This window comes from Melanotaenia boesemani, chromosome 16 (assembly GCF_017639745.1).
Source record: "Melanotaenia boesemani isolate fMelBoe1 chromosome 16, fMelBoe1.pri, whole genome shotgun sequence".
In the NCBI taxonomy this organism is placed as follows: Eukaryota; Metazoa; Chordata; class Actinopteri; order Atheriniformes; family Melanotaeniidae; genus Melanotaenia; species Melanotaenia boesemani.
In genome coordinates this window covers 11,278,530-11,291,709 of record NC_055697.1, presented here as the reverse complement: position 1 = coordinate 11,291,709, position 13,180 = coordinate 11,278,530, and the positions used below count along the sequence as shown (strand labels likewise).

The 13,180-nt window shown below is 37.1% G+C and overlaps 1 protein-coding gene across 2 annotated transcripts in view; it reads left to right on the top strand.

Moving 5' to 3' along the window:
- Positions 1–13,180, top strand: part of disc1 (DISC1 scaffold protein) — a 49,016-nt gene that overhangs the window by 3,798 nt on the left and 32,038 nt on the right. For both annotated transcript variants that reach the window (XR_006013207.1, XM_042010098.1), the window contains exons 3-8: positions 1,664–2,583; positions 3,137–3,206; positions 5,119–5,275; positions 8,030–8,126; positions 8,567–8,799; positions 12,277–12,331. Coding sequence is in view for 1 of the 2 variants with exons in the window: in XM_042010098.1 (XP_041866032.1) it covers positions 1,664–2,583; positions 3,137–3,206; positions 5,119–5,275; positions 8,030–8,126; positions 8,567–8,799; positions 12,277–12,331 (1,532 nt within the window). In the remaining variant the exon portion in view is untranslated. The remainder of the gene's footprint in view (positions 1–1,663; positions 2,584–3,136; positions 3,207–5,118; positions 5,276–8,029; positions 8,127–8,566; positions 8,800–12,276; positions 12,332–13,180) is intronic.

Below are 13,180 nucleotides of genomic sequence, written 5' to 3'. Positions count from 1 at the left end.
TGTTAACCCTATTCCAGATCTGTTAGATGTGTAAATAAGGATTTAATATCAGCTTTTTAGGATGATAAAGTAACAATTAGGGGTCCAAGCAGCTTAGTTGAAGAAGCCATGTCTCTTTTGTTCCAATCACTCAGTAAATTATCTTTTTTCCTTGATACCTTTTGTGGGGAAAAATGTATATATGACTGAAACATGACATAGACATAGTTCCAAAACTTAACCTGGAGAGGCAGCTGGATTATCAGAAAATCCCAATTACAAGATAATTCATCTTGATAGACTCTAGGATGAGAGCAATGCTGTAGCAAAACTAGAAATGTTTGGATCAATCAGCGTGTTTTATTCTTACCTGCAGGTGGATTTTATGTCAGGTGGCAATAAAAAATAGTGTTTCTTGTTCATTTTAGGATCATCTGGGAGCTTGCATAATCTTTAATTGTTTAAGTTATAAATTAAGATATAACAATTAGCATGGCGGATCAGTCACTGTGTATTTTTCTCAGTATGCAAAATGATGTAACATGTAAAATTCAACCAGATTAAATGCTCCTAAAATTTAGACAGACCTTGTATATCGTCAGGTTTCTTAAAAACTGTATGTCAAATAATAAGTCAGCAGTCGCTGTTACCAAACCACAATTATGTGCACAACCTTTCCTATTTTAAGGTAAATGTAACGTCTTTTTTGTTCTTTGTTTTAGTTTTATTTCTATTTTTATGTTTATTTAGTATTATTTCTGTTTTTATTTCATTGTGTTCTTTTCATTTCTTTTAATTTGGTTTAATTTAGTTGAATTCTGTTTCTATTAATCCTTTTCAAAATATTTGGCAACAGAAAAACACCAGAATGTGTAATTTTTTTTTTTAACAATATTATCTTGAAATCCAGGGATTGACTCCTGTGTTGACCCATAGTTCCGCTTGTCAACAAAGCAGTAATTTGTGCACTGGGTGTGTTTGTAGGAAATCAGTGAGTCCAGCAGATGCTAATATGCTTGCAATGTCCTTATAGCTTGTGATGTTCCTTTAGATTTGGATTTAAAGAACTAAATCACATAGAACTGCTTTAATCATTTTAAATTTGTTGATATGTTTATTTCATGGACTTTTTTTTTTACTCCCTCTCATGTTTTTCTTCATACTTGTCACTTTGCTGTTCAGATGAAGTTCTCTTGTATGAAAATTAGACTTAGTTTTACTCGTCTGGACATTCTTGACATGGTTTTAGAGGCAGTTGTTTGCGGCTGTATTTTCAAAGATAAACAAACTTTAAACGTAACTTCATGAAATATTATGTGGCCGCTTTTCCCGAGAGACTTGTCTTAACTCAAATATGACTGTGGCTTTGCTGTTTCCCAACAGCTGGAGCAGAACTGTGGGAAATGTCACACAGCTGCCCAGCTTGTTTTCCATCCACTTTGTGGTGTTAGCTTTGAGGGTGGTGGGCTGGGACAGGCTGAAACTCATTTTGGTCTTCTCATACCACTGTGGGTATATCAACCGTACAATATTTGGCATTTTTTGTATAATTAGTTAATTTGTCATCAACATTTCCTGCTGCTGTTTATGAAAGCACAGTTAATCTTGCCAGCTCGATGAGCTCACAGTTTATCTTCCTCATGACCGTGTTGTCCAGCTTAATGGTTAATCTCTGCATCGACAGGTGGCAGAGCATCAGGGACAGCTGGCAGCTTCGGCCGTAAGAGGCTCCACCGAAGACCAGGGTACATGAGAGGAGAGCAGTCCAGACTACAGTGCACTGCTCATAGTCGGGAGGAGGAAGAGGACAGCAGCACTTGCGTTAGGAACGGAAAATCTGGACGTCACACTGACATCACTACGGCAACCAGTGTCCAAAGACTCAGTCCAACTCCTCCTCTCAAAGTGTCCTTAATGAGTCAGCAAAATTACGATAAACCGACATGTACCTCTTTGAAGAATCAGAACTTTCTCCGGTCTGTCACTCATCCTTTGTCTGTGGACTGCAGTCCTGTTCAGAGTCCGTCCAACCATATAGCTCAATCCCCACAGCCACAGAATGAACTCAGGTTAAACTCAAGCCTGGCCCTCCAGTCTTCAGGGGGTGACTCCTTTAACTCCAGTTTCAGTTTCATCCAACAGTCACTCAGCTCCAGTCAGAGGACAAGCACAACCACTACATCAGCACAGGAACCAGAACCACTACATCAATCATCAAAAGCACCAAATGTGCCAGAGACAAAACTAGACACTTTCTCCACTGAGCACAGCTTTTCTAAGCAGCCACATCCTGTCCAGCCACTGCCTTCCTCTGCTCCGGGCGGCCGAGTGCAGAAAGAGGAGCTTTTATTAAGCGGGAGGTTTTGGCGGGAATGTCTCTGGAGTAGCAAGGAGGAAACATCCCACCTGGACTGTGAGTCCAGATCCCTTGACATAGAGATTACCTCCTCTCTGTCGGTGGACTCGGACACAGCTTCCGCCTCCTCTGTCACCTCCGGCTACGACAGTGCCACACCTGCCTCAGAGCAAGTCTGGGACAACCTGGTGAAGAAGTACGAGGGCATGCTGCAAGACTGCCTCCAAAACAACCGCACTCACACCAAGGTGGGCATTACTGACACCCACTGTGGGATTGACATACAATCAATACAATTTAATGACTTTAATTCAATTCCTAAGTAGCGACTAAGTCCAAAGCACACCTCTTAAAGAGCATTATGAGAGTTCAGAAGAACTTTTTTATTTTTTTATATATTCTCAGTTTTTAAGTTAATTAGCTTCTGGGTGGAGATTGAAAATATTTCTCAAAGACTATAAAATACAATGTCCAGCTTTTCTATACATGCTACCTGTTTCAGTCTTAAAGTCTAAACAAAACTACTGATTATTTAAAATGGACAAATTGGTGAAATGAGTTAATAAAAATAACTCTGTAGTTAAGATGTTTCATTTTAATGATCTCATCTCTTAGTTAGAAGAAACTAAAAGTGCAACTCTATTTATGAAACTTCATGCAACATGTTTGACTCACCCAGTGTCATTTTAAAACGGCAGTCATTGCACTCACACTACTATTTGTTGGGTGCCTTTTAAAAGGGCATTGCTCTGTAGACTGGCTCATTATTACTTATTTACTTGTCTTCTGTCCCCCTCTCAGATTGAATCCATGATGTTGAAGCTGCAGAGACTCCAGCAGAAAGCCATTCTGGATGACGACTACGACGCAGGTGAACTTTGAACTGAGCTTTTGCAGCAATATGAAGGTTGTTTCGACTTTTGTGATGAGATATTTTAGTTGTGGAAGGTTGGCCATGAGGTCACAATGAAGAAACCTGTATTTCTGTAATGTTTTATGCCCCAGTGTGGAGACTATTATAAGGTATTAACTAATACTATTATAATAACTATTATAAAGTTGTTTTACTAAATTTTTATTATTATATTACAAAAATATACAAGCTATGCAAAAGTACTCATTGCACAGCTGTTGTCTTGTAATGCATTAGGCTGGCTGGGAAGGTCGAACATGAATTTCTGTCTTTGAATAGAATTATATTTGTTGGTATTAAACTGTGAAACATTCAGTTAGACGAGTTAAGCTAGAAACAGTCTCTGTGAGTTTCGACTACCAATTTCAATCCTTTCCATTAAAAATCCATCATGTGAAGTTTAACACAAAGAGCAAATGCAGCTCTGTAGGATATGTTGAATGAATCCACAACTAAGAAAGTGTGTTTGGTAAAATAAAATAGAAGCTTTCACTTGATTTTTTTCCTCAAATAATATTCCTGATGAGAACTAGGAGGGGGAGGTGAATTGACATAAAATGACTTCTTGATTAGATTTTTTACGAATTAGCTGTGGATCATACTGAGAAGATTGACAAAGCATGTGAGAGCAGATGGCTTCGTATTAACAAGAAATGCTTTGTTTTTTCCTGAGTGACATACCAAGAACTCACAGCAGAGCTTAACAACATGTACTCAGATCTCCTTGTGATCCTTTGTGTAAAATTGGGATATTATTTGCACACTAGTTCAAGTCACCATTCACTTTTTCCTTATAATGTTTTACAGACTACACAAGAATGGACTAACAAGGCCTGATATTGAATAAATGCTTACATTTGTTTTAGACCAGCTCTGTTCATTTATGACCTTGTGTCACTTGAAAGTTTTCCAGACTGACCTGAGGAAAGTTTAGTTTTAAAGCTGGACAGTATTCTGACCCATTTTTTGCCCCTTGTGACAAAAATACTGTGATTACATCAGTTACATCTGCTGTCTAGAGGAACTGTTTGAGCACAGTGATTATTTAGGTCAGAACAACATGTCTTGTCAGCGTTTCTGTTTGCCTTTAGATACAGGGCATGGCAAACTTTTCTCTGACTTTCTAAACCCTGGTTAACTTAATTTGCTGCGGCCCCGTGGAGCTTAAGCTTCCCATGAAACATAGTTAAAGCAGGATTAAGGCTTCTGGTACAACTTCTTCTTTTTTTTTTTTCGTTTTTATGGTGGTAATGTGAACATTAACAGAAGACACGTAAAAAGCTACATAGACAGAAAATAGGACACAAATGTGACAAAAACAAGAGGGGGAAGAGAGAATAATAATAATAATAATAATAATAATAATAATAATAATAATAATAATAATAATAATAATAATAATAATGATAATAATAATAATAATAATAATAAGCATGGCCATCCACAGGCTATTGGAGGCAGGTTACCGCCACCAACGGCATGCCACACCTAACCTTTGTTTGATCTGTCTGTGTTGGTTCGTCCTATACTAGTGTTTTCTTGCTGATAAAGATCCAGACATTCTGCCTGTTGGTGGTTATCATATCAAAATGTAGTCATGACCATACCACAGAGGGGGTCAGTTGCATTTTCATGGTTATGCATGAGAAAGAGTTGCAAGCTTTCCTTATTTAAGATTGTGATAAGAAAATGAGGTAACCGGATATAAAGAAATGAGTGCACATTAAGATGACACAGACAAGCCCAACTTCCTGCACCATCATACAGCTCTTCCTCTATGGGGACTGTAAGTTGGAAGCAGCTGCTGATACACAAATGTTTAGCAGATGTTGCTGCTTGTTATTCATCATGTTTGTATGTTTTATTTTAGCTGAACGTTTTGGGAAAAAGCTGGAGGAGCTGTGCAGGGAGCGTGGAGCTCTGAAGCTGGGTTTACCCTCCAGACAGCCGAGTGTGGCTTTGTTCCTGGAGAGGCTCAGACAGGTGGTGCACAGCGCCCTCCAGAGGACAGACTGCAGTCAGCACAGGTCAGTCGCAACATGATAATTGTTTGATGTTAATGTGGTGAAGTGGAGGACAGCAGTTACTATAGCTCCCCCACAGCAAGAAGGTTTGTGGTTTAAACTAAGTTTAGACATGTCTGTGTTGTCTGCTGTGAAAGTCAAACATGTGCATGTTAGCTTCATTGGTGGTTATTTAAATGGCATATTAGTTTGTGTATTGGTGTACATGTTTTGTTTTTTTTATCTCTCTGGCTCTGTGATGGACTGGGGACCTGTTCAGGGTGTATCTGCCTCTTAATCAGTAGCATTTCACACCCTCTGAGCCTCGGAAAGGGATAACAACAAAAAACAGATAGATGTAGTGAAGTGAAAAGTAACATGAAATGAGATTAAAAATAAATAAATTAATAAAATTAAATGAACTTCTTTTTGCTCCAGACTTAATGTTATGCTTTGATGTTTTATTACACTAACTTTCTATTGTCATGCTTGTTCTATTTTTATTGGGATGTTGAAACAGCGAGCTGTGGTGAAGAACTCAGAAATAGCTCTTGTGACAGGAAGGAAATCAGGTGGGGCCTCTCTAGAGAGCATCCTGAACAAAAGTAACGTAAAGCTTTTAAAAAAATATGTTTTTAGGGGTCACATGTGTAATAGTCACCATGGCAACCATCAGGGGTGATTCTAGGATCAGAGGTTTAAGGGTGCTGTGCCCCCAGACAGCTGCCTGGCCAGGCACAGAACATAATATCTAGCTTCTCTCATTCCAGTTAAAACAGAGGACATTGGTATTGACCACTTGTAACGTTTTTCAGCTAGAAAAAATGTTAGCTAACTCCTACCTAACAACATAAAGAGTAACCTTAAATGCAGCAAACATGAGGACTGCTAATGATAACAATGTGTTGGTATTGAGTGGTAGGAGATGCTATGGCGTCATCCTTTCGTATCAAAGAACAGATGATGTGTAGCCTATATAACAGGAACATTCTATGAGCAGTTCCTTATTTGGCTGTGAAATCTTCTTGGATGTAAAGCTTAAAGTGGACAAATTTAACAAAAAGAACAAGCAAGTGTGGAAAACAAGGAAATCTTTAGACAATATGGCCGTATTCATACCTACTAAATCTGGCAGTTATCGGATCGAGGAATCCCAGAATTCAGGTGTTTTTGGAGAAGTGTTTCGTTGTACGAAAATAGACACACAAGAGGTTGTGGCAGTTAAAATGGTGAAGAAAGAATATCACAATGTAGTGAAAGAAGAGTATGAAATGTTAAAGAAACTCAGACGACTTGACCCTGATAGGAACAGTTCTGTCAGGTTTTATGAATGTTTCAAATACAACCATCAAATTTGCTTTGCTTTTGAATTACTTGTCCAAAACTTATATGACTTTATGTGTACAATAGGAATGTCATGCCACTGCCTGTATCTAAGATCAGACTTATTGCTCAGCAGATGCTGGTGGCTTTGGATGCACTGAAGAGCAAGGAAATTATTCATACTGACATCAAGCTAGACAACATAATGCTTGTGAACCATCAGTCACAGCCTTTTAAAGTAATACTGATAAATTTTGGTTTAGCTGCTAGGTCCCGTGTTTTGGCTGAATTGTTTACTGCTCAGAATCTGTATTCTACAAGTTCTGAATATGAAATCACGAGAACCATTGTACAGTTGCAAAGGATGCCCCAGAAGGATTTTATTGAGACTGGATTTCATGCAGAAAAATACTTTACTCCCTCCCAAAACTACTGGCTTTGTTTGGCGGCTAAAGTCACCACAGGAATACTGTGACGGTGTGGAAAGGAATGAAAGGGATTATGACAGCATTTGCAATTGGATAAGATCCCTTAATGAGCTGCCAAGGTTGCACAAGACACCTGATGACCCTGTGGACACTATGGCTTTTTATTGACCTCCTCAAGAAGATGCTGCATATTGATCCAAAAATGTATCACCCCAAATGATGCCCTTAAGCATGGCTTTATCACAAAGGATTACTTACTTCCTAAATCTAATGACTCATGTGAAACGTTACCACAATCAACCACAAGGAAGTCCCAGGTTAAGAAGGCAGCAATAAAGTATACTGCATGGAGAAAAACAGTAAGTGCAAGTTTATCATCAGCTGTCTTTTCATCATTCAAAGAACCACTGAAACTTTGCATCACATTGCAGCCGCATTTGCAGTTGCAAAGACAACAATCCTACACAACCAAAAAAAAAAAAAAAAAAAGATATATAATATTTATATATATATATATATATATATATATATATATATATATATATATATATATATATATATATATATATATATATATATATATGTGTGTGTGTATGTGTGTATTTAATATATATTTATATTGTTATATATTCCTTAGACTACATGTTGAGATATATTTTCTCTGACCTGATATTCACACACAGTTATAAGCTACCAGTCCAGTATTTCGCTCGCCGACTCTCATCAAAAGACTCAATACTAGAATCACAGCAGGACTTCATTATTTATCTCACGATATCATGTTAATCTGAAACACGATTGTGTCATTTTGTCAGCAAATAGTCTAGATGCCAGTTTACCATATATATAATATGATAACATCAATATTTGCTGCAACAGTAAAAACAAGAAGTGGTCAACAGCAGCTTCACCTGATGTGATTCGACTAAAGTTAGAAAATGAAAAAGTCAACTCAACTGAGGCTGTTAAAAAGATAAAAAATAGTGATGTGTCATTTACGCTCTATGTTTTCATGGCTTGTTGGCAGGGAGGGTGCAGAGCCTGACGCAGATGAGCGATCTGACTCACCGCAGGGTCCACTGCAACGAAGAGATCGTCTGATTCAAGAGAAACGTCAGGTTGAGGTAAACTCAGTTGTCATCATGTCATTTGTGTCACTTACAGGCTCCTCTGATGTATCAACTCTTCATGTATTTCTGCAATATTTTCTTTCCTATAAAACAACATTTTGATATAATCAGAGGAAAACTTATTTTTAAATACTTAAAGTTGTCATCAGTGAGTAATTTAGAATGATTTAAAGAGAAGTAACTTGTCCTACTTCTGTTACTTTTAACATGAATCACATTATTACATAGTTATTCTAATAGCACTTATCATTCTAACATACCAGCTTTAAATATTAAATTCAAACTCTTCCTTTTATCTAACTTATTTAGATTCAAATTAGCTTCACAAAACTAGAAATATTTTGACTCGACATTGCTATAAAACAATGTTGTGACCATAGAGATAGATTAAAACGAACAATGTTAAAAATAGTTTTTGTGAAACCTGAAACCAGGGGGAAATCACAGAGCTGGAGCTGAGGCTGGCGGAGCTGAAGGACCGCAGTCGATGCCTGGAGCAACAGATCCATCAGGAGGAGCAGCAGGTGGAGGCTGAGGAGCTGGAGGGCTCCATGTTGAGGAGCTGCACTGTGGCCCAGCTACGAGACATGAGCCGAACCTTGCAAGACCTCACTACATCTGAAAACCGCACACAGATCTCGGTCTCCCCGCCACCTTCTATGCTCAGGTCAGGGTCACTAGTTCTTTCTTTTCTCCTCAGAAAATAACCTGTTAATATATGTGTGACAAAGTGCACAATTAAGACATAATGTGTGAATAAAGAAAGAAGATTCATAGCAAAGTTTTCCAAACAATATATATTTCATATAGATGCTTATTATTGGTGAAGTAACAGCATAAGACATTTTCAGGTTCAAATAAGTCTGTTTGTCTTTATCAAAAGATATTAAGTTCCATGCAGGTGAATCTAACCTGCCGGTTATGTCTGATGTGCTGACACAAAAGCATTCACTGCAGGTCAATAATATATTCCTGGCTATTGCTGTTCAGGGAGTTAAAATGCCTTTACTGTCCACAGTCCAACATAGTAAAAAAACTGTCTAAATGCATGTGGTAAATTGCACTCTGCAAGGTGTGAAGGGACATTTTTGCATTTGACATTTAGGTCACATGTTTTTTTTCTTGTCAGTCATCAGCAGTAAGGTAAGTATGCAAAAGGGCTTGCACAAATTTTTATGCACGAGTATTTAATGCAAAAAATGTCCCTTGTCACAAGTAGATTAAATAAATGCACAGAGTTATATTTCACAATTCCACAACTGGGCCTGATAATTGACCTTAATTTATATTATATATATATTTATAAATAATATAGCTCCTATGGGATACATAAAATAAACATTGTCATATGTGTTCAAAATGAGTTTAGGTCAGGGATGAACAAAACTAGCACTGACACTGACATATTGATTGAATGTCACTGAATCCTTCATGACATCCATGATGTCTTCATATGTTTGTTCATCACACGTTTCTTCTTCTGGTCTGAGTAGACTACAAGAGACCAACTCAAAATTGTGGAGATAAAAAGCGAAGATTATCTTGCAGACATGTAAGAAATGACCAACGCAGTCGGATCTTTTCATGGGGAAAGATGATTAATTTAAGGTGCAAAAACTTTGTGAATTTTGAGATTTGATTAAACTTAACATCTGTTATGAAAGAGGGAAATATGGGACATAAGTTTACCAGGAAAATTAAAACAAGAATCACTCTAATGATTGAAAAAAAATTGATATAGAGCAATTTTACCAATAAGATACTCACCCATATTGCGTTTATAATTTCCCAATGCATCTCCTTTTGAAAGTAGAGTCCTTGCAGTACCTATAGTCACCAGATGGGGCTGCTAAAGAGCTGTGATTGTTAGTGACCCTTAAACCAAAATTTATCCATGAAGGTTTTTCCTTTATAACTTACATACTGGCTTAAATTGCATCAAGCTTTTTTATGAAAGGCTTTTATTTGAATGTATTTTTTTAGATTTTGTTTAATCATTATTTCCCAGCTTAATCTTTTCTCTGACAGAGTAGAATTGAAAATTCATGCAGCAGGAAAATTCCTGTCTTGTGCCAAGCAAATTAAACTAAACAAAATCCCATCATCGTGTTTCTCCATAAGTGAACACCTACCTAAAAAAATAAAAGCACTGAAATGACCCAACATTACATACTAGACATGAAAGCTAAAATTGCTTCAGGTAGCTTGGATTGCACAAGCAGTTTTTGATAACATCAAGCTTTTTGTCCCCTAAGAGGCTGAAAGACTCAAAGAAATATATATACTGTGATTTAACAGGTAGCAAGACTTAAGGGATGATTTTTTCTTTATTATTATTATTATTATTATTATTATTATTATTATTATTATTATTTGATCATTTTCAGTCTCAGCAAGGACAGATCAAGCAGCCACAAGTACTTTGTGTTTATCCCCTGTGCCTTCATCCTCTTCTCTAACACCTACTTCAACCTGTTTTGAATTTTAATGGTTTTTCTTAGATGCTAATGATTACTCTGCATCGTATCCTCTGAAGTTAATAGCCTGTGAGGAAGCCCCGTGGAAAGCCACTCTGTCTTGACACTCGTTAGAAAGACATGTAAATTGTACTTATCGCCTTCTTGGTGGTGTGACCCACCATCGCTGGAATAATTTGATATCTGACACACTCTCACCCCAACTGGAACGCATTTATTCTAGCTCCTGATTGAAATTTCGACGTCTGATTGGATATTTTGCTGCACATCTGCGGTCATCATGATGATTGTGTTTCAGTCCTCTGAGCAAATAACATGACACTTCTTTTGAATGCCAGTTTCCTTAATAGCACTGAATTAGAGAAATCCACCTCATCTAGATTAGGTTTATCTCTTAAAAAAGGGTTGCAATAACACCAACCTGAATAACATCTAAAGGATGTACTGATTTTTGTGACGTGAGACGACTGGGGACTGTATCAAGGTGACCGTGTCGTGTATAATGGATTTTATGCTCCTTTCCCTCATCCTTTAATTGATTTATATCTCCTCACCATATAATGTGACCTTAATGGTTTGTCCTGTTTGCATCTTTGTTTACATGTGCAGCAATAACATCATTGATATGACCCTTTATAGTTGAAGTAATAACGGACACAGTTTAGTCAAACGGGCAAGTAAAATAAATGACATAAACCTGCTGCATATGAATCTATATTTATGTGTTGATGGTATCATTGAAGCTGAAAGCAAAGTAAATAAAATCTCAGTTATTTATATTGCAATTCAAAGTTAGAAATGTAAAGTTGCTAAAATTATTGGCTAAAGGTCTGTCATGTCTTTTTTTAACATCATATGCATTTAGAAATCAGGATTCTATCAGTGCTTTTTCTGTTGTTTGCCAACAAATATCTAAAAAAATGCAATTAAGAACTACTTTTTTTGGCATTAGTTTGTTTTAAATTTAAGAACAAAGAGCAGGAAAAACAAACAGATGAATCTGGTCCCACTAAGCCAACACTCTACAGGAATCTCTGCTTGCTTTGGGAGTGTTGCCATATAAAAAGAGGAGTGCATGCTAATGTTTGCTCTTGCAACAATAAATCATTTGACATGTTTTGCTTGTAGCTGCAGTATTTCAGAGGTAACATAAGTTGCTGTAGCATTGAAATAAGAATGCAAGCTGCAAAACAACTGCCTGTTTGGAGCATAAATGGTCAGATTTGCCTCACTAGCCTGTTCGCCAGACATTGGGAGAGTTTTATGGCTTTGATGGCTGCAAACTTGCATGGCTTGAAAAAGGGAATAAAAAAGGAATCTCCAGTCACATTGAGGATGTAATTGTGTCATAAAACAAGGATGTGATGTCTCCTTTGAAAATAACTTGCAAAATTAATAAGATTGAGCTCGAATCTCATGGAAACAAACACAGCAGAGAGATCATACAGTCTAGCTGGGTTTGAAAATGAAGGGAGGTACAAACATGGAAAATAAAAGACCTGCGATATACGGTTGTATGGTTCAAATTTCACTCCAGGAGTCAAAAACAACTGAAAGTAGAACTGAGTTTAACTCCAGCTAGAATAAACTTATGTACTTTTTATAATTCCTATGGATTCTTTCTGAAGTTACTCAATAAAAAAAATGACCCTTTTTATGTTTTTCAGACTACAGGAGCAGGAACAGGCACTGAATCTGTCCATCAAGGAAGCTACAGCTAAAGTAAGCCAACGCTCCTCTCACCTGATCTACCTGTCTAACAGCTCAGCTTCCCCTCTGCATGCAAATAATGACTGAATGTGTATGAAAATCTAACAAGTGGTAAGTCAGAATAGACGTATGTGTCAGTGTGTTTAAATGCATACCAAATGTCAGCATCTGTATGCATGTGCTCAGTTCTACCTAACAAGGCAGTGATGTATCCACAGTTGTTTGCAAGAGGCAAAAACAGCATTAAGATGCTATTCTGAATAAGATCTCCCAATACTCTAAAACTTCAGTAAAACAATAGTTAGCGGAACTTTTGTTAAGAAAAATAAGCAAAACAAAAAGTAAAGTTAGAAATCTGGACAGTTTACTTTCCCTTCATGCGGATAATAAACAAACCTTTGCAGCTGAAATAAAAGCCAAAGGCAGAAGAAATCTATGCGAAGTATTGGTTAAAGGACAGCCGGTGTCAGATCCTTCTATAAAGATCTTGTCCTTTAAAAACTCCTCATCACATAACTGTATAAAGCTGCTACTGTAATTCAAAGGAATCAAGTAGCGTTTCACCAAGAAACACTTTTACCACAACCACAAGGGTTTAATTGTCATGTTGAAGTGAAAAACTGCTTCTAACATGAAGCATCCACCATGTGGAAAATGGCACACCTGCTGTGACAAAATGATTGCAGGGATGAAAGTAACTCTCACTCTCTGTTGGCTTTTTTTTTTTTAATTGACAAATAGTCTGATGTTTTGAAATTTAATCACCAATATGAGAACTTCTACAGTTTGAAAAGCACTCCAGAGTTGTTTCCAAGTCATGTATTGCATTAAATATAATTTTCCAAGCCTGTTTCCCATATT